The sequence below is a fragment of the Bombina bombina genome, chromosome 10, assembly GCF_027579735.1.
Source record: "Bombina bombina isolate aBomBom1 chromosome 10, aBomBom1.pri, whole genome shotgun sequence".
Taxonomy (NCBI): domain Eukaryota; kingdom Metazoa; phylum Chordata; class Amphibia; order Anura; family Bombinatoridae; genus Bombina; species Bombina bombina.
Window position 1 is genome coordinate 211576080 of NC_069508.1, and position 22937 is coordinate 211599016.

General features: G+C 38.6%; 1 protein-coding gene across 1 annotated transcript in view; it reads left to right on the forward strand.

The window, feature by feature from the left end:
- The window catches only part of RAVER2 (ribonucleoprotein, PTB binding 2), a gene marked incomplete in the record, with an annotated part of 339360 nt that overhangs the window by 278225 nt on the left and 38198 nt on the right, over positions 1-22937 (forward strand). Inside the window, 1 exon segment of the mRNA XM_053693676.1 lies at positions 19500-19586. Coding sequence (XP_053549651.1) covers positions 19500-19586 — 87 coding nt within the window.

The window sequence follows — 22937 nt, forward strand, 5'->3', positions numbered from 1 at the left end:
GTTTCTCCGTTGAAACCAACTGTTTGCTGTTAGTATTCCTTGAAGCTGTGTAGGAAGCAGGGTTAAAGGCTGTAGATGCAGTAGCTTGTGTAAACAGGTTGGCGTCTGAACGCTGTCTGCATATGCTGAGCTGGTGTCGGCTTGAATGACGTCACAGAGTTGCTATTCAGGAGCGGAGAGCAGTTTGTAAGCTGAGAGGTGAGAGTTCAGAATACAGATCTTCTTGATATGTTAAAGTCCTTAGAATATGCGAAGCAATATTAATTGAAACAAAGTCTCAATGAGGATAAATGTTGAGACAGTTGAAGTGACTTATTTAATCACTAAAGGCTGGATAACAGGATAACAGTGGAGAGTCCTAACAACTAACTTTCCCTGTTACACTAAAATAATCAAGCAAGCAAATAGGGATCAGATGGTCCTTTTAAGGGTTGTGGAAAGGGAGGTGTCAGAAGGATTTAAAGAGAAAGGAGATCATAACAGATCCCCCCGTTCAAGATCGCATCACAGGGAGTCCTGGACCAGGCTTCAGGGGATGTCGAGAATGAAACGCAGCCAATAGACGTGGAGCATTCACATCAGACACAGGAACCCACGAATCCTCAGATGAAGCGTAACCCTTCCAGTGTACCAGATATTCAAGGATTCGATTACGAACTCTAGAATCCAGAATACGACCAATTTCATACTCATCCTCTGCTTCTATTAATGAAGTACTGTCAGGAACATCAGCGTCCAGAGAACCTGCATCCCCCTTAAATGGTTTCAAAAGAGAGACGTGGAAAGATGGGTGGATGGCTAGAGAGGTAGGTAACTTCAAAACAACAGCATTCTCATTTATGACCCTTGTGATAGGGAAGGGACCAAGGAACTGGGATGCTAGTTTCTTGCAGGGGACCTTCAATTTGATATTTTTGGTTGACAACCAAACCAAATCCCCCACTTTATACGAGGGTGGCAAAGCATGCTTCCTGTTATAGTAGATCTTTTGGGTCTCCTTTGCATTCTGTAGATGTTTTTGTATGGTAACAAAGTTGTCTCTCAATTTAATTGAGTAGTCCAGAGCTGAAGGAGAATTCGAACTGAAACCCATCTTCGGGAAACTAGATGGATGATACCCATAGGTGGCATAAAAGGGGGAGAAACCAGTTGAACTGTTGACTGAGTTATTGTAGGCAAATTCTGCCATCGAGAGCCAATCTGCCCAATCATCTTGTTGTGTAGAGATGTAACACCGGAGATATTGTTCGAGAGTTTGATTAAGTCTCTCAGTCAACCCATTTGTCTGGGGATGAAATGCCGTGGAATATTTAGGAGAGATCTTTAATTGAATGCATAAATTTCTCCAGAATTTTGAAGTAAATTGTGATCCTCGATCACTTACTATGGAAGTAGGTAGTCCATGAAGTTTTACGATATGAGAGAGGAATAACTTAGCAGTAGTTGGAGCAGATGGTGTTTGTTTTAGGGGTATAAAGTGAGCCAATTTGGTCAAGTGGTCTACGACCACCAAAATGGCTGTGTAACCATTTGATGGAGGAAGTTCCACTATGAAATCCATACCGACGATTGACCATGGCCTATCGGGTATGGGTAGTGGGCTAAGTAACCCGAATGGTTTATAGTGAACCTTCTTTTTCATGGAACAAATCCGACAATGAGATATGTATAATAGAAGATCTTCTTTTAATCTAGGCCACCAAAAGTATCGTTTTATTAGATCATAAGTTTTATTTATTCCTGGGTGCCCAGAAAGGGGTGAATCATGATACTGCTGCATAATCTGTTTTCTTAAATCAGTTGGTATATATATTAAATTATTAAAAGTGAAGAGTCCAGTTTCAGGATCTTTATGACATACTTCAGGAATAGAAAGATCCTTTTGTTGACTTGATAAAATTTCACTCTGAAGAGTAGATATTATTCCGAGGATTTTATGTGGAGGAATAATACTAAGTTTCTCTTCTTCTTCTGTTGGAGCTTGAAGAGATCTGGAGAGAGCATCTGCTTTTGTATTGTTTTTTCCGGGTCTGTATTGTAAGAGAAAATTAAAACGGTCCAAAAAGAGAGCCCATCCTACTTGACGAGATGATAATGTCTTATTTCTTTTTAGATATTGAAGATTACGATGGTCTGTGTAAATTGTAAATGGAGTTGAGGTGCCTTCTAAAAGATGACGCCAATGCTCCAATGATGATTTAATTGCCAATAGCTCCTTATCGCCTATTGAGTAATTCTTTTCAGCTGAATTTAATAGCCTGGAATGGAATGCCACAGGATGTAACTCTTTTGATTCTTCATCTTGTTGAGATAGTATAGCCCCTATTGCTACATTAGAAGCATCCACCTCCAATGTAAAAGACCGAGTAGGGTCAGGTAATCTTAAAATAGGAGCATTGATGAACTTCTCCTTTAGGAGTTGAAGAGCATTTTCTGCGTCTTCATCCCATTTGAACTTTTGTTTACCTGTTAGTCTAGTTAGAGGTTGTACTATAGCTGAGTAATCTGATATAAATTTCCTATAAAAGTTAGAGAATCCTAAAAATCTCTGTAGAGATTTAGTAGTATGAGGAGTTGGCCAATGAAGGATTGCATTGACTTTTTCCGGATCCATTGATATCCCAGATGGTGTGATTATATAGCCAAGAAATTTTATGGTGTGTTTATGGAATTCACATTTTTCCATTTTTGCATATAGGTGATGTTCACGTAAGGTTGAAAGGACCCATCGAACATGCCTCACATGTTCCTTGATATCCCGTGAATAGATGAGAATATCATCGAGATACACTACCACACAGACGTCCATGAGGTCTTTGAATATTTCGTTAATGAAATATTGAAACGTTGCGGGTGCGTTAGTTAAACCAAATGGCATAACATTATATTGGTATAAGCCATACCTTGTCTTGAAAGCAGTTTTCCATTCATGACCTGATTTTATGCGGATGAGATTATAAGCACCCTTAAGGTCGAGTTTGGTAAAGATATTGGCACCATTCAATCTTTCAAGTAATTCTGGTATCAGTGGTAATGGGTAACGATTTTTGATAGTGACTGCATTTAATGCTCGATAATCAATAATAGGACGTAAAGTCCCGTCCTTATTTGTTACAAAAAATATGGCTGAAGCTGTTGGAGATGATGAGGGTGATATAAAACCTTTGCGTAAATTTTCATCGAGGTATTCTCGAAGGTGTTGTAATTCCTTTTGTGAAAGTGGAAAAATACGGTTTGTAGGTAATACCGCCCCGGGTTTCGTGTCAATCGGACAATCAAACTCTCTGTGTGGAGGTAATACTTCAGCTTTTTTGAGGTTAAAAACGTCTGAGAAATCCTTATACTCATTTGGAAGAAGGAGGTCTAAATGATTAATGGTTATATATGGGTGACAAGTATCAGTACAGAATTTAGAATTAAAAATGATCTGATTGGTAGACCAGTTTATGGTGGGATTATGTTTTTTAAGCCAGGGATACCCGAGTATAACTGGGTGAACTGAACTAGGGATGATGTCATATGTAATGTATTCCTTGTGTCCAGTGTTGGTGATAGTGAGTAAGGGTATGGTCTGGTGTGTAATTGGACCTTTGAGGAAATGTGACCCATCAACAACACGCACAAACAACGGAGTGGTTTTTTGCACACAAGGAATTTTATTAAGTGACACCAATGCTTGATCAATAAATGTTCCATAAGCCCCGGAATCAATTATGGCCACTTCCTGGAACTGATGTTGATCCCACTGTAACGACAAATTTAATGAGAGATGAGTATACTCTTTGATGGGAGGTTTAATAGTCATAAGTAATATCTTACCCTTCTTTGGACGATTAAGTTGAGGACAGGTTGATACATCGTGGTCTTTATTTGCACAGTACATGCATAATCTTCCTATACGTCTTCTCAGTTTTTCTTCACTGGTCAGAGGTCCCCTAATAACTCCTATCTCCATAGGAACAGATGAACTGGTAGACCTTTCAGGGGTTGAGGGATAATGTTTTCTCAAACTTGAATCACTATGTACTCTCTCTTGTTTTCTCTCTCTGTAACGGCGATCCATTGTTATGCATAATTTAAATAAACCTTCTAAAGTATCAGGGAAATCCACCTTTGAGAGATCATCCTTTAGATGCTCAGAGAGTCCCAAACGGAACTGATTTTTTAGACTGACTGAATTCCATTCAGAATCCGTTGCCCAAAGTTGAAATTCAGCAATGTAATCTTCTACAGCCCGTTTACCTTGTTTTAGGGAGCGTAAAGTGTTCTCGGCTGTCTGTTGTTTGTGTATGTCTTCATACAATACTGCCATGTTTTGGAAAAAAGTATCCAGGGAGTTTAACATAGGATCGTCAGATTCAAAAAATCTATCCGCCCAAGCTCTAGGCTCTCCAGATAGAAATGAGATAGCGGTACATACCTTAACTTTATCATTTCGGTATGTACGTGGCTTCAAAGAAAACATTAGCATACAAGCATTTTTAAATTCTCTGAATTTAGAGCGGTCACCAGAGAAAGTGGCTGGGGGGTTAACTTGTGGTTCAGGAAACTCTGTTGTCTTTTGAGTGAGAAAGTCATTAATAATCCTCCTGAGAGTGTTGTTCTCATTTTGCAGTGCAGTCATTCCCTGAGCTAATAAGTCAACCTTTTGATTTAGAGAGGTTATTTGATTACTCATCTCAACTGGATCCATATTAAGTTACAGTTGAGACTATTTTACAGGCTTGATTATTCTGTTATGTTTTCTGTCAGGTCTTTTGCAATTTATGAATAAAGTTCAGACAATGATATGAACTAAATGTTGTATTTGTAGCTATTTAAATAATCCAAACTCTTATTGTCAGAAGAGCAAGGAAAGGGAATAAATAGCGTATTTAATCCAAATTAACAGGCAAAATAATAAAAGCACAACTCACAGTTAACTTTCACTGTAGTTGTAAAATAGCTCTTCTTAAATAAATACAAGCTTTAAATGGTGCTGCAGAGAAGGCAGTAAGTGGTTAAATTGTAGTTAGTATGCAAAGTTAATAAATCTCAAATTTAAGCAGAGATGAAGTCTGATTATGCGAACAGAATTGTTCCGGTATTTGTATAAGCAAAGTCTTTATGTGGAGTTAAGCAAACATGCAATAGAGTATTAATCAAGGCTTTTGATACTTGCGGTTTGTAGATAACTCCTCCGGTTCTTAGTTTTAGAGAGGTGATAAATCCTTTAAGTTTCTCCGTTGAAACCAACTGTTTGCTGTTAGTATTCCTTGAAGCTGTGTAGGAAGCAGGGTTAAAGGCTGTAGATGCAGTAGCTTGTGTAAACAGGTTGGCGTCTGAACGCTGTCTGCATATGCTGAGCTGGTGTCGGCTTGAATGACGTCACAGAGTTGCTATTCAGGAGCGGAGAGCAGTTTGTAAGCTGAGAGGTGAGAGTTCAGAATACAGATCTTCTTGATATGTTAAAGTCCTTAGAATATGCGAAGCAATATTAATTGAAACAAAGTCTCAATGAGGATAAATGTTGAGACAGTTGAAGTGACTTATTTAATCACTAAAGGCTGGATAACAGGATAACAGTGGAGAGTCCTAACAACTAACTTTCCCTGTTACACTAAAATAATCAAGCAAGCAAATAGGGATCAGATGGTCCTTTTAAGGGTTGTGGAAAGGGAGGTGTCAGAAGGATTTAAAGAGAAAGGAGATCATAACAGGTTCACATCCCAGGTATAGACAATTGGGAAGCGGATTATCTCAGTCGCCAGACGTTACATCCGGGCAAATGGTCTCTTCACCCAGAGGTATTTCTTCAGATTGTTCAAATCTGGGGACTTCCAGAAATAGATCTGATGGCCTCTCATCTAAACAAGAAACTTCCCAGGTATCTGTCCAGATCCAGGGATCCTCAGGCGGAGGCAGTGGATGCATTGTCACTTCCTTGGAAGTATCATCCTGCCTATATCTTTCCACCTCTAGTTCTTCCAAGAGTGATCTCCAAGATTCTAAAAGAGCGTTTGTTTGTTCTGCTGGTGGCTCCAGCATGGCCTCACAGGTTTTGGTATGTGGATCTTGTTCGGATGGCTACTTGCCAACCTTTGTCTCTTCCGTTAAGACCAGACCTTCTATCTCAAGGTCCTTTTTTCCATCAGGATCTCAAATCATTAAATTTGAAGGTATGGAGATTGAACGCTTGATTCTCAGTCATAGAGGTTTCTCTGACTCCGTAATTAATACTATGTTACAGGCTCGTAAATCTGTGTCTAGAAAGATATATTATCGAGTCTGGAAGACTTACATTTCTTGGTGTTCTTCTCATCAATTTTCCTGGCATTCTTTTAGAATTCCTAGAATTTTACAGTTTCTTCAGGATGGTCTGGATAAAGGTTTGTCTGCAAGTTCTTTGAAAGGACAAATTTCTGCTCTTTCTGTACTGTTTCACAGAAAGATTGCTAATCTTCCTGATATTCATTGTTTTGTACAGGCTTTGGTTCGTATAAAACCTGTCATTAAGTCAATCTCTCCTCCTTGGAGTTTGAATTTGGTTCTGGGGGCTTTACAAGCTCCTCTGTTTGAACCTATGCATTCTCTGGATATTAAATTACTTTCTTGGAAAGTGTTGTTCCTTTTGGCCATCTCTTCTGCTAGAAGAGTTTCTGAGTTATCTGCTCTTTCTTGTGAATCTCCTTTTCTGATTTTTCATCAGGATAAGGCGGTGTTGCGGACTAAATTTAAATTTTTACCTAAAGTTGTGAATTCTAACAACATTAGTAGAGAAATTGTGGTTCCTTCATTGTGTCCTAATCCTAAGAATTCTAAGGAAAGATCGTTACATTCTTTGGATGTAGTTAGAGCTTTGAAATATTATGTTGAAGCTACTAAAGATTTCCGAAAGACTTTTAGTCTATTTATCTTTTCCGGTTCCAGGAAAGGTCAGAAGGCCTCTGCCATTTCTTTGGCGTCTTGGTTAAAGTCTTTGATTCAATCATGCTTATGTCGAGTCGGGTAAAACTCCGCCTCAAAGGATTACAGCTCATTCTACTAGGTCAGTTTCTACTTCCTGGGCGTTTAGGAATGAAGCTTCGGTTGATCAGATTTGCAAAGCAGCAACTTGGTCTTCTTTGCATACTTTTACTAAATTCTACCATTTTGATGTGTTCTCTTCTTCTGAAGCAGTTTTTGGTAGAAAAGTACTTCAGGCAGCTGTTTCAGTTTGATTCTTCTGCTTATCATTTCAGTTTTTTTTCATTATAAGATTAAAACTTTTGATTTGGGTTGTGGATTATTTTTTCAGCGGAATTGGCTGTCTTTATTTTATCCCTCCCTCTCTAGTGACTCTTGCGTGGAAGTTCCACATCTTGGGTATTTATTATCCCATACGTCACTAGCTCATGGACTCTTGCTAATTACATGAAAGAAAACATAATTTATGTAAGAACTTACCTGATAAATTCATTTCTTTCATATTAGCAAGAGTCCATGAGGCCCACCCTTTTTTGTGGTGGTTATGATTTTTTTGTATAAAGCACAATTATTCCAATTCCTTATTTTTTATGCTTTCGCACTTTTTTCTTATCACCCCACTTCTTGGCTATTCGTTAAACTGATTTGTGGGTGTGGTGAGGGGTGTATTTATAGGCATTTTGAGGTTTTGGAAACTTTGCCCCTCCTGGTAGGAATGTATATCCCATACGTCACTAGCTCATGGACTCTTGCTAATATGAAAGAAATTAATTTATCAGGTAAGTTCTTACATAAATTATGTTTTTCTACTATAAATGTCCTGTAAAGGTTAATTTTGCCTATTGCTCTTAGGTGCAATCATTTTTGGGCACATTAAACATGTGTTTCTAATCGGATTTCGTTATTTAGCTTTTTTAAGCAGTTTTGGAAAAATTGTACACTTTTTTTTATTTTTTAAAGGCGCAGTACATTTTTTGAAAAAATTGCTGAGAGTGTTTAACAACTTTTAAGATTGTTAGTCTATGTCTGACATTGAGGATACTAATTGTTCTATGTGTTTAGAAGCCATTGTGCAACCCCCACTTACGTTGTGTACCTCTTGTACTGAAAGGACCTTACAATGTAAGGAGCATATTTTAAGTAAAGAAAGTGTGCCTAAGGATGATTCTCAGTATGAAGAGAATCAGGATATGCCATCCAATTCTCCCCAAGTGTCACAACCTTTAACACCCACACAAGCAACGCCAAGTACTTCTAGTGCGTCTAATTCCTTTACTCTGCAGGAGATGGCTGCAGTTATGTCAACTACTCTTACAGAGGTATTATCCAAATTACCAGTGTTACAGGGTAAACGCAGTAGGTCAGGTATTAATGTAAATACTGAATCCTCTGATGCTTTATTAGCTATTTCCGATGTACCCTCACAGTGTTCAGAGTTGGGGGTTAGGGAATTGCTGTCTGAGGGTGAACTTTCAGACCCAGGAAATATGTTAACTCAGACAGATTCGGACGTTATGTCTTTTAAATTTAAACTTGAACACCTACGTCTGTTACTTAGGGAGGTTTTAGCGACTCTGGATGATTGTGATCCTATTGTGATACCACCAGAGAAATTGTGTAAGATGGACAAATATCTAGAGGTGCCTACTTACACTGATGTTTTTCCGGTTCCTAAAAGAATTTCGGTAATTGTTAAAAAGGAATGGGATAGACCAGGTATACTGTTCTCTCCTCCTCCTACTTTTAAGAAAATGTTTCCCATATCAGACACCATTCGGGACTTGTGGCAAATGGTCCCTAAGGTGGAGGGAGCTATTTCTACTCTGGCTAAGCGTACAACAATACCTATTGAGGATAGTTGTGCTTTCAAAGACCCTATGGATAAAAAATTTGAGGGTCTTCTAAAGAAATTATTTATTCATCAAGGTTTCCTTTTACAACATACGGCTTGCATTGTTCCAGTAACTACTGCAGCAGCTTTTTGGTTTGAGGCTCTAGAAGAGTCTCTGAAGGTTGAGACTCCATTGGATGATATTCTGGATAGAATTAAGGCTCTCAAGCTAGCTAATTCTTTTATTACTGATGCTGCTTTTCAAATTGCTAATTTAGCAGCAAAAAATACAGGTTTTGCCATTCTGGTGCGTAGAGCGTTATGGCTCAAATCTTGGTCTGCTGGTGTGTCATCAAAATCTAAGCTTTTGGCTATTCCTTTTAATGGTAATACCTTATTCGGGCCTGAATTGAAGGAGATCATTTCTGACATTACTGGAGGTAAAGGCCATGCCCTACCTCAGGATAAGTAAAATGAGGGGTAAGCAGAATAATTTTTGTTCCTTTTGAAACTATAAAAGAGGACCCTCTGCTTCTTCTTCCTCCACAAAGCAGGAAGGGAATTTTGCTCAATCTAAGTCAGTCTGGAGACCCAACCAGACTTGGAATAGTGACCCATGGGTATCAACTAGAATTCAAGGATTTTCTCCTAAGGGGGAGATTTCATCTTTCACGATTATCTGTAGACCAGATAGAAAGAGAGGCATTCTTACGCTCTGTAAAAGACCTCTATACCATGGGAGTAATTTGTCCTGTTCCAAAGCCGGAACAGGGGTTTTACTCAAATCTTTTTGTAGTTCCCAAAAAAGAAGGAACTTCAGACCCATTTTAGATCTCAAGTGTCTAAACAAATTTCTCAGAGTCCCATCTTTCAAAATGGAGACTATACGAACAATCTTACCAATAATTCAGGAGGGTCAATATATGAACTATACCGTGGACTTGAAGGATGCATACCTTCATATCCCTATTCACAAGGATCATCATCGGTTCTAAAGGTTTGCCTTCCTGGACAAACATTTTCAGTTTGTGGCTCTTCTTTTCGGTCTTGCCACGGCACCCAGAATTTTAACAAAGGTTCTAGGGTCTCTTTTAGCGGTTCTCAGACCGTGGGGCATAGCAGTAGCGCCTTATCTGGACGATATTCTGATTCAGGCGTCGAATTATCAATTGACAAAATCTCAAACGGACATAGTATTGTCTTTCCTGAGATCTCACGGTTGGAAAGTGAACATAGAAAAGAGTTTGTTAGTTCCACGAACAAGGGTTCCATTCTTGGGTACTCTTATAGACTCAGTAAACATGAAAATATTTCTGACAGAGGTCAGAAAGACAAAGATTCTGAATACTTGACGAGCACTTCAGTCCATTCATCGGCCATCAGTGGCTCAGTGCATGGAAGTCATTGGATTAATGGTAGCGGCAATGGATATAATTCCGTTTGCCTGCTTTCATCTCAGACCACTGCAGCTGTGCATGCTCGGACAGTGGAATGGGGATTATGCGAATTTATCTCCTCCGATAAATCTGGATCAAGAGACCAGAGACTCTCTTCTTTGGTGGTTGTCGCCGGATCATCTGTCCCAGGGGACTTGTTTCCGCAGACCCTTGTGGGTGATAGTGACAACGAATGCCAGCCTTCTGGGCTGGGGTGCAGTCGAACTCCCTGAAGGCTCAGGGTGTTTGGACTCAGGTGGAGTCTCTACTTCCAATCAATTTTCTTGAACTGAGAGCAATATTCAATGCACTTCAGCCGTGGCCTCAGTTGGCTTCGGCTAAATTCATCAGGTTCCAGTCGGACAACATCACGACTGTGGCATATATCAATCATCAGGGGGGAACAAGGAGTTCCTTAGCGATGATAGAAGTATCAAAGATAATCTGATGGGCGGAGACCCACTCTTGTTATCTGTCAGCAATCTACATCCCAGCAGCAGAAAATTGGGAAGCAGATTTTCTAAGTCGTCAGACTTTTCGACCGGGGGAGTGGGAACTCCATCCGGAGGTATTTGCCTCACTGATTCTCAGATGGGGCAGACCAGAGTTGGATCTAATGGCGTCTCGACAGAATGCCAAGCTCCCAAGATACGGATCCAGGTCAAGGGATCCACAGGCTGAACTGATAGATGCCCTTGCAGTGCCTTGGAAGTTCAGCCTAGCTTTTGTGTTTCCACCGTTTCCTCTCCTTCCACGCATGATTGCTCGAATCAAACAGGAGAGAGCTTCAGTAATCCTGATAGCGCCTGCGTGGCCACGCAGGACTTGGTATGCGGATCTAGTGGACATGTCCTCTCTGCCACTGTGGAAACTTCCTTTGAGACAGGACCTTCTCATTCAAGGTCCTTTCCAACATCCAAATCTAATTTCTCTGCAGCTGACTGCTTGGAGATTGAACGCTTGATTCTATCTAAGCGGGGATTCTCTGATTCGGTCATTGATACTTTGATACAGACTCGAAAGCCTGTTAATAGAAAAATCTATCATAAGATATGGCGTAAATATCTTTATTGGTATGAATCCAAGGGTTACTCATGGATTAAAACTAGGATTCCTAGGATTCTGTCTTTTCTCCAAGAAGGATTGGAGAAAGGGTTATCAGCAAGTTCTTCCAAGGGACAGATTTCTGCTTTGTCAATTTTGCTTTACAAACATTTGGCAAATGTGCCGGATGTTTCAGTCTTTTTGTCAGGCTTTAACTAGAATTAAGCCTGTATTTAGACCTATTACTCCTCCCTGGAGTTTAAATTTAGTTCTTCAAGTTCTTCAAGGGGTTCCGTTTGAACCCATGCATTCCATAGATATTAAATTGTTATCTTGGAAAGTTCTGTTTTTAGTTGCTATTTCTTCTGCTCGAAGAGTTTCTGATCTTTCAGTGTGATTCGCCTCATATTTCATTCTGATAAGGTGGTTTTACGTACCAAACCTAGATTTCTTCCTAAGGTTGTTTCAAATAAGAATATTAATCAGGAAATTGTTGTTCCTTCCTTGTGTCCTAATCCTCCTTCCAAGAAGGAGCGTCCGTTACATAATCTGGACGTAGTCCGTGCCTTGAAGTTTTACTTGCAGGCAACCAAGGATTTCCGTCAATCATCTTCATTATTCATTGTTTATTCTGGAAAGCGTAAGGGCCGGAAAGCTACGGCTACCTCTTTCTTTTTGGCTGAGAAGTATCATCCGCCTGGCATATGAGATTGCTGGACAGCAGCCTCCTGAAAGAATTACGGCTCATTCTACTAGGGCTGTGGCTTCCACATCGGCTTTTAAAAACGATGCTTCTGTTGAACAGATTTGTAAGGCTGCGACTTGGTCGTCCCTTCATACTTTTTCCAAATTTTCCAAATTTGATACTTTTGCTTCTTCTGAGGCTATTTTTGGGAGTAAGGTTCTTCAAGCAGTGGTGCCTTCTGTTTAGGTTCCTGTCTTGTCCCTCCCTTTCATCCGTGTCCTTTTGCTTTGGTATTGGTATCCCACAAGTAAGGATGAAATCCGTGGACTCGTCATATCTTTGTAAAAGAAAAGTAAATTTATGCTTACCTGATAAATTAATTTCTTTTACGATATGACGAGTCCACGGCCCACCCTGTTCTTTTTAAGACCTTTTAGCCTTTCCTTTTCTCTTCCTAAACCTTCGGTCGAGTGACTGAGGATGGAGGGGAAGGGAGGGGCTATATATACAGCTCTGCTGTGGTGCTCTTTGCCACTTCCTGTTAGCAGGAGGTTAATATCCCACAAGTAAGGATGAAATCTGTGGACTTGTCATATAGTAAAAGAAATCAATTTATCAGGTAAGCATAAATTTACTTTTTTTGTTTGAGTTAGTGAGTTTTAATATACACAGTCTTTCTTATGTATTAATTATATGCACTGTAACGCAATGCACGTTATATTTAGCAATGCTTTTTTCTATTTCTGACACTTTGATTCTTATTGTTTGTGTACACAGCAATGCTAGTTTGGTGGGGGGTTTTGCACAGGGGGAGGGGTTTCTAATCTATTTAAGGAATGCTTTTGATTCACATGTTGGTCTGATGAAGGGGTGAAGGCCCCGAAACGTTACTTTGCAATAAAATGATTATATTCATGTTTAAATCCAGTAAGTGCAGATTGTTTGAATATGATATCTATATCTCTCCATGCGGCTACTGCAGAAATGTTATCCACCTTGTGTGTATCCTGCACACTAATCAGAGGCGCATTATGGCACCGCACTGATCTGTAAATGCACCTGCTCCTTTCACAGCGTGTGAGAATACCTTTGGTTAAAAATGGCAGATTTTGACCAGCTGGCAACTTAAGGGGATAGGAAAGTAAAAATTAAACTGGCATGATTCAGATAGAGCATGTGATTTTAAGACACTTTTTTATATTCACTTCTATTTTAAAATGTGCTTCGTTCTCTTGGTATCCCTTGTTGTAAAATAATATGCACATATTCTACACTAGTGGGAGCTGCTGCTGATTGGTGCCTGCACACATTAGTCTCTTGTGATTGGCTGACTAGATGTGTTCATCTAGTTGCCTGTAGTGCAATGCTGCTCCTTCAGTACAGGATAACAAGAGAACAAAGCAAATTTGAAAATAGAAGTAAATTGGAAAGCTGTTTTATAATTGTGTTCGATTAGCGCTGCGGAATCTGTTGGCGCTCTACAAATAACCGATAATAAATAAAATCCTAATCATGAAAGAAAATGTTGGAGTTTCCTGTCCCTTTAATGTGATTAAATTAGGAGAACGACTTTGACTAGAGTTGGAAGAACAGGAGGAAAGCGCAATAAACACCTCTAGTCTCATTATAATTATGCAGTTTTGTGCGGAGCTCAGTAGTCTTGTTGCTAATCTGTGATGTTAACGTTTGAAATGAATGTGATGCCAATAACTTAGCTGTTACCAGATTGCTTTAAAACAAAGTTTGTTTCATGTAATTAGCAAGAGTCCATGAGCTAGTGACGTATGGGATATACATTCCTACCAGGAGGGGCAAAGTTACCCAAACCTCAAAATGCCTATAAATACACCCCTCACCACACCCACAAATCAGTTTTACAAACTTTGCCTCCTATGGAGGTGGTGAAGTAAGTTTGTGCTAGATTCTACGTTGAGATGCGCTCCGCAGCAGGTTGGAGCCCGGTTTTCCTCTCAGCGTGCAGTGAATGTCAGAGGGATGTGAGGAGAGTATTGCCTGTTTGAATGCAATGATCTCCTTCTACGGGGTCTATTTCATAGGTTCTCTGTTATCGGTCGTAGAGATTCATCTCTTACCTCCCTTTTCAGATCGACGATATACTCTTATATATACCATTACCTCTGCTGATTCTCGTTTCAGTACTGGTTTGGCTTTCTACTACATGTAGATGAGTGTCCTGGGGTAAGTAAGTCTTATTTTCTGTGACACTCTAAGCTATGGTTGGGCACTTTGTTTATAAAGTTCTAAATATATGTATTCAAACATTTATTTGCCTTGACTCAGGATGTTCAAACGTTCCTTATTTCAGACAGTCAGTTTCATATTTGGGATAATGCATATGAATAAATCATTTTTTTCTTACCTTAAAATTTGACTTTTTTCCCTGTGGGCTGTTAGGCTCGCGGGGGCTGAAAATGCTTCATTTTATTGCGTCATTCTTGGCGCGGACTTTTTTGGCGCAAAATTTTTTTTCTGTTTCCGGCGCCATACGTGTCGCCGGAAGTTGCATCATTTTTTTACGTTTTTTTGCGCCAAAAGTGTCGGTGTTCCGGATGTGGCGTCATTTTTGGCGCCAAAAGCATTTAGGCGCCAAATAATGTGGGCGTCTTTTTTGGCGCTAAAAAATATGGGCGTCACTTTTGTCTCCACATTATTTAAGTCTCATTATTTATTGCTTCTGGTTGCTAGAAGCTTGTTCATTGGCATTTTTTCCCATTCCTGAAACTGTCATTTAAGGAATTTGATCAATTTTGCTTTATATGTTGTTTTTTCTATTACATATTGCAAGATGTCTACGATTGGCCCTGAGTCAGAAGCCACTTCTGGAAAAATGCGTAACTGAGTTTCAGTTCTACCAAAGCTAAGTTCATTTATTTTAAATGTTATAAATGTTTATCTTTAGCTATGGTTTGTAATAAGTTATTATGATATACTTTTACATGCAGATTCCATTAGTATTTATGCTTTTTACATTTCCATTCTTAAGTACAAGAAATGTTTAGAAGATTTATAAGAAATATTTTTTCTGATTAAGGCTTTGTCTGACTTCGTGCCTTCTAATACAATTTTTAGGTCTTTTCCACTTCTTTTTTAATTATGGAAGTTTCAAATGACCAACAACATACTGATTTATCCTTCTCTGATGATGTTTTTTTTCTCTTTCAGAAATTTTCTTCATCAGATATTGACACTAACAAATCTACTTTTTTATAATTTTTTTATTAAAGTACATTTGTTCTTTGTTGAAGAGGTGTTGATTATTTTGGATATTAAGGTAACTAGTTCTTTAAGACTAACTGACACTATTTCTGCATTTTTATTCTTCTGTGTTTTCAGAGGTTTTCTTTCCAATTCCCCATACTAGGGAATGAAATAGGCTGAGAATTCTCTTTTATTCCTTCTTTAAAGGTTTTAAACTATATTCTTTGCCAGCAGTTAAATTCAGTTTGGAGGGTTCTCCAATTTATTGGGGCTATCTCTACTCCTACTAATTATGCTATTGTTTCTATAGCAAAATAGTATTTATTTTCCTTTATATAGTTGTATCTTATTTATGGAAAATTATTTAGTTTAAGGTACTTTTCTTGGTCCTGTGATATTGCAATTGCTTCATTTTTTCTGTTTACTTTAAGATCAAGTATCAGATTATGATTTATTTTAGCATTGTTAAAGGGACAACATTTACTAGACTAGGTGCTGTTGCATTTGTCTTGTTGTTTTGCATTTTGCAAGTCCTCTGTTTTGACTGGTCCTTTAAACTGGACTATCATGCTAATGATTTCATTTTTGTCTTCTTTTTATTGAATATATTCGCAAATGAGTGTTAATCTATGTCTTTAGCTATTTTAGCTAGAAGAATTTTGTGATTTTTAAAAAAAAAAAAAAAATCCATATTTCTTTTGTTCTGAGATAATCAGTTATTTTTATATTTGGATTCAATTCTTAACTGTTACTCTGGGCTTCAAGATTGAGTTCTAAGACTAAAACTTTAAGCTTATACTAGTTTGGTTGTTCTTATTAAGGAACAAATTCCTGAGTTCTTTCCCAAGTAACATGTTTATAATTGTGGTTCGAATCAGCTCCCTAATATTGCGATGTACGTGCCGTATTCCAGCTTGGCTGGTAAGGGGCAGGTTAAGACTTCTTTGAAATTTATTTTGGTTCTATTTTGTCCAAATTTCTTTGATTTTATTCCAGTAAGGCTAACACTTTCTTTAAGTGTGTTCCTGTCCTATATATTCTGGGTACTGTTGAAGCATGGCTGGGCACCCATGGGGTTCAAGCGCTGCTCAGACCTGGAATCTTCTGGGGTATTTCTTCCAGTTCCTTTTTTAGGAACTGGGTTTTGGAGTTTTATTCCAACTATTCTGCCTTTTTATGGTCGCTGATAGCATTATTTGTTTTCATTAGATACAATAAATGCATATTTTTAATTTTTCTGTTTTCATTCAGATTATTTCCTGAGGATGCGGAATCTCATATGATTCACTTTGCTCTTCAGGACATATTTAGAGGATCTTTTTTCAAAAGATCTTGATTCCTCACGTAAGGGTCACCTTTTTTAGGTTTCCAGATGGTTTATGTCACTGTCTTTGTCTCTATCAGGACAAGGGACAATTTGTATTGGGTTCCGTCTGTCGGTACCTTTAGTCTCTATTATTTCCTTCAGTTGCTATTTATGCATAGAAGTTTTTAACAGCATTGGATTCAATTCCCTTTGCTCATTTTCAATGGAAAGATCCTTTCCGGCTTTTTATGAGTGTTGTTTTCTTCAAAAACATGGTTGGAGGATCAATTAACCAATCAGTTTGTTGATTCCTCAGACAAGAGTAACCTTTTTTTTGGTTTCCAGATAGATTCAGTGTCCATGACTCTGTCTCTGTCGGACAAGAAACGTCTGAATTTGGTTTCAGCTTATCGAAACCTTCAGTCTCAATTATTCCTTCGGTAGCTTTATGCATGGAAATTCTAGGTTATTATGACTGCTGCATTGGACGTGTTCCCCTTTGCTCATTTTCACATGCGACCTCTTCAGCTCTGTATGCTGAACCAGTGGTGCAAGGATTATACTAAGATATCTCATTTAATATCTTTAAAACCGATTGTTCGACACCCTCTGATGTGGTACAGACCACCATCGTTTAGTTCAGGGGGCTTCTTTTGTTCTTCCAACCTGGACTGTGATCTCAACAGATGCAAGTCTGACAGGTTGGGGAGCTGTATGGGGGTTTCTGACAGCACAAGGGGTTTGGGAATCTCAGGAGGTGAGATTTCTAATCAACATTTTGGAACTCCGTGCAATTTTCAGAGCTCTTCAGTCGTGGCCTCTTCTAAAGAGAGAGTCGTGCATTTGTTTTCAGACGGACAATGTCACAAATGTGGCATATGTCTATCATCATGAGGGACTCACAGTCCTCTGGCTATAAGGAAGTATCTTGAATACTTGTATGGGCGAAATCCAGCTCCTGTCTAATTTCTGCGGTTCATATCCCAGGTATAGACAATTGGAAAGTGGATTATCTCAGTCGCCAAATGCTACATCCGGGCGAATGGTCTTCACCCAGAGGTTTTTCTTCAGATTGTTCAAATATGGGGACTTCCAGAAATAGATCTGATGGCTTCTCATCTAAACAAGAAGCTTCCCAGGTATCTGTCCAGATCCAGGGATCCTCAGGCGGAGGCAGTGGATGCATTGTCACTTCCTTGGAAGTTTCATCCTGTCTATATCTTTCCGCCTCTAGTTCTTCTTTCAAGAGTGATTTCCAATCTTCTAAAGGAGCGTTCGTTTATTCTGCTGGTGGCTCCAGCATGGCCTCACAGGTTTTGGTATGCGGATCTTGTCCGGATGGCTCTATGCCATCCGTGGACTCTTCCGTTAAGTCCAGACCTTCTATCACAAGGTCCTTTTTTTCCATCAGGATCTCAAATCCTTAAATTGAAGGTATGGAGATTGAACGCTTGATTCTCAGTCATAGAGGTTTCTCTGACTCCGTAATTAATACTATGTTGCAGGCTCGTAACTCTGTATCTAGGATGATATATTTTCGAGTCTGGAAGACTTGCATTTTTTGGTGTTTTTCTCATCATTTTTCTTGGCATTCTTTTAGAATTCCTAGAATTTGACAGTTTCTTCAGGATGTTTTGGATAAGTTTTGTCTGCAAGTTCCTTACAAGGACAAATCTTTGCTCTTTCTGTTCTTTTTTACAGAAAGATTGCTAGTTTTCCTGATATTCATTGTTTTGTACAAGCTTTGGCTCGTATAAAACCTGTTATTAAGTCAATCTCTCCTCCTTGGAGTTTGAATTTGGTTCTGGGGGCTCTTCAAGCTCCTCCGTTTGAACCTATGCATTCTCTGGTCATTAAATTACTTTCTTGGAAAGTTTTGTTTCTTTTGGCCATCTCTTCTGCTAGAAGAAGTTTCTGAATTTTTCTGCTCTTTCTTGTGAGTCTCCTTTTCTGATTTTTCATCAGGATAAGGCGGTGTTGCGAACTTCTTTTAAATTTTTTCCTAAGGTTGTGAATTCTAACAACATTAATAGAGAAATTGTGGTTCCCTGATTGTGTCCTAATCCTAAGAATTCTAAGGAGAGATCATTGCATTCTTTGGTTGTAGTTAGAGTTTTGAAATATTATGTTGAAGCTACTAAAGATTTCCGAAAGACTTCTAGTCTTTTTGTTATCTTTTCCAGTTCTAGGAAAGGTCAGAAGGCCTCTGCCATTTCTTTGGCATCTTGGTGGAAATCTTTGTTTCATCATGCTTATGTCGAGTCAGGTAAAACTCTGCCTCAAAGGTTTACAGCTCATTCTGCTAGGTCAGTTTCTACTTCCTGGGCGTTTAGGAATGAAGCTTCGGTTGATCAGATTTGCAAAGCAGCAACTTGATTTTCTTTGCATATTTTTACTAAATTCTACCTTTTTGATGTGTTTTCTTCTTCTGAAGCAGTTTTTGGTAGAAAAATACTTCAGGCAGCTGTTTCAGTTTGATTCTTCTGCTTATAATATCAGTTTTTTTCATTATAAGATTTAAACTTTGTTTTGGGTGTGGATTATTTTCACCGGAATTGGCTGTCTTTATTTTATCCCTCCCTCTCTAGTGACTCTTGCGTGGAAGATCCACATCTTGGGTAGTCATTATCCCATACGTCACTAGCTCATGGACTCTTGCTAATTACATGAAAGAAAACATAATTTATGTAAGAACTTACCTGATAAATTCATTTCTTTCATATTAGCAAGAGTCCATGAGGCCCACCCTTTTTGTGGTGGTTATGATTTTTTTGTATAAAGCACAATTATTCCAATTCCTTATTTTTTATGCTTTCGCACTTTTTTCTTATCACCCCACTTCTTGGCTATTCGTTAAACTGATTTGTGGGTGTGGTGAGGGGTGTATTTATAGGCATTTTGAGGTTTGGGAAACTTTGCCCCTCCTGGTCGGAATGTATATCCCATACGTCACTAGCTCATGGACTCTTGCTAATATGAAAGAAATGAATTTATCAGGTAAGTTCTTACATAAATTATGTTGTTCTGTTTCAGGAAAGCCTACAGCAGTGGTACGATCAGTATTCATCATACAACAACACTCAAACGGATACTGCGGTTTCCCAGACTGAAGAGAGCCAAGTAAGTGATATTACGGATGTGCGCTTCTCTAGGCGCTGTTGCTCGTTCCGCTTTACTAATGTTGATGCTTTAGCTCCTTGTGCAATGTTACTTGTTTGGTTTAAGTGCTAAATATGGGATGACCATTCTATCTAGTGAACATCATCCCCCCCATCGATTGCAAAATTGTACGTTTATGGAGTTAATGGTTGCTCTAAATAAAAAACTATTTTTCAAAAGAAATAGTATTTGACGTGGCAGCTCTCTTTATTATTTTAAACTACTAACTAAGGCCTAGATTTAGAGTTTTGCGGCCAAAGGGGTGCGTTAGCTACGCATGCTTTTTTTCCCCCGCACCTTTTAAATACCGCTGGTATTTAGAGTTCACAGAATGGCTGGGTTTTCAGTGCGTTAGGCTCCAAAAAGGGAGCGTAGAGCATAATTTAACGCCACTGCAACTCTAGATACCAGCGGTGCTTACGGACGCGGCCAGCCTCAAAAACGTGCTCGTGCACGATTCCCCCATAGGAAACAATGGGGCTGTTTGAGCTGAAAAAAAACCTAACACCTGCAAAAAAGCCGCGTTCAGCTCCTAACGCAGCCCTATTGTTTCCTATGGGGAAACACTTCCTACATCTGCACCTAACACCCTAACATGTACCCTGAGTCTAAACACCCCTAACCTTACACTTATTAACCCCTATTCTGCCGCCCCCGCTATCGCTGACCCCTGCATATTATTTTTAACCCCTAATCTGCCGCTCCGTAAACCGCCGCTACTTACATTATCCCTATGTACCCCTAATCTGCTGCCCCTAACACCGCCGACCCCTATATTATATTAATTAACCCCTAATCTGCCCCCCACAACGTCGCCTCCACCTGCCTACACTTATTAACCCCTAATCCGCCTCACTCCCGCCTCAATAACCCTATAATAAATAGTATTAACTCCTAATCTGCCCTCCCTAACATCGCCGACACCTAACTTCAATTATTAACCCCTAACTAATCTGCCGACCGAATCTCGCCGCTACTGTAATAAATGGATTAACCCCTAAAGCTAAGTCTAACCCTAACACTAACACCCCCCTAAGTTAAATATAATTTAAATCTAACAAAATAAATTAACTCTTATTAAATAAATTATTCCTATTTAAAGCTAAATACTTACCTGTAAAATAAACCCTAATATAGCTACAATATAAATAATAATTATATTGTAGCTATTTTAGGATTTATATTTATTTTACAGGCAACTTTGTATTTATTTTAACCAGGTACAATAGCTATTAAATAGTTAAGAACTATTTAATAGCTAAAATAGTTAAAATAATTACAAAATCACCTGTAACATAAATCCTAACCTAAGTTACAATTAAACCTAACACTACACTATCAATAAATTAATTAAATAAAATACCTACAATTATCTACAATTAAACCTAACACTACACTATCAATAAATTAATTAAATACAATATCTACAAATAAATACAATGAAATAAACTAACTAAAGTACAAAAAATAAAAAAATATTTACAAACATTAGAAAAATATTACAACTAAACTAATTACACCTACTCTAAGCCCCCTAATAAAATAACAAAGCCCCCCAAAATAAAAAAATGCCCTACCCTATTCTAAATTAAAAAAGTTCAAAGCTCTTTTACCTTACCAGCCCTGAAAAGGGCCATTTGCGGGGCATGCCCCAAAGAATTGAGCTCTTTTGCCTGTAAAAAAAACACATACAATACCCCCCCCCAACATTACAACCCACCACCCACATACCCCTAATCTAACCCAAACCCCCCTTAAATAAACCTAACACTAAGCCCCTGAAGATCTTCCTACCTTATCTTCACCATATCAGGTTCACTGATCCGTCCTCGGAAGTCTTGATCCAAGCCTCGGAAGTGTTGATCCAAGCCCAAGTGGGGGGCTGAAGAGTGACGTCCATCCTTGGGCTGAAGTCTGGATCCAAGCGGCGGCTGAAGAAATTCATCATCGGGCTGAAGTCGGAAGTCCATCATCGGGAAGTCTTCTATCAAGCCGCATCTTCAATCTTCTTTCTTCTGGAGCGGAGCCATCTTCTTTCCAACCGACGCGGATCCAACCTCTTCAACCGACGCCTACTTGCCGAATGAAGGTTCCTTTAAGGGACGTCATCCAAGATGGCGTCCCTCGAATTCCGATTGGCTGATAGGATTCTATCAGCCAATCGGAATTAAGGTAGGAATATTCTGATTGGCTGATGGAATCAGCCAATCAGAATCAAGTTCAATCCGATTGGCTGTTCCGATCAGCCAATAGAATGCGAGCTCAATCTGATTGGCTGATTGGATCGGTGAACCTGATATGGTGAAGATAAGGTAGGAAGATCTTCAGGGGCTTAGTGTTAGGTTTATTTAAGGGGGGTTTGGGTTAGATTAGGGGTATGTGGGTGGTGGGTTGTAATGTTGGGGGGGGGGTATTGTATGTGTTTTTTTTACAGGCAAAAGAGCTGAATTCTTTGGGGCATGCCCCGCAAATGGCCCTTTTCAGGGCTGGTAAGGTAAAAGAGCTTTGAACTTTTTTAATTTAGAATAGGGTAGGGCATTTTTTTATTTTAGGGGGCTTTGTTATTTTATTAGGGGGCTTAGAGTAGGTGTAATTAGTTTAAAATTGTTGTAATATTTTTCTAATGTTTGTAAATATTTTTTTATTTTTTGTAACTTAGTTCTTTTTTATTTTTTGTACTTTAATTAGTTTATTTCATTGTATTTATTTGTAGATATTGTATTTAATTAATTTATTGATAGTGTAGTGTTAGGGATTATTGTAGGTATTTTAATTAATTTATTGATAGTGTAGTGTTAGGTTTAATTGTAACTTAGGTTAGGATTTATTTTACAGGTGATTTTGTAATTATTTTAGCTATTAAATAGTTCTTAACTATTTAATAGCTATTGTACCTGGTTAAAATAAATACAAAGTTGCCTGTAAAATAAATATAAATCCTAAAATAGCTACAATATAATTATTATTTATATTGTAGCTATATTAGGGTTTATTTTACAGGTAAGTATTTAGTTTTAAATAGGAATAATTTATATAATAAGAGTTAATTTATTTCGTTAGATTTAAATTATATTTCTCTTGTTAAGTGTGTTCAGTCCACGGGTCATCCATTACTTATGGGATATATTCTCCTTCCCAACAGGAAGTTGCAAGAGGATCACCCAAGCAGAGCTGCTATATAGCTCCTCCCCTCACATGTCATATCCAGTCATTCTCTTGCAACCCTCAACAAAGAAGGAGGTCGCGAGAGGAGCTGGAGTTTTTACTTAACTATTCTTCAATCAAAAGTTTGCGTGCTGTTTTTCTATCTCA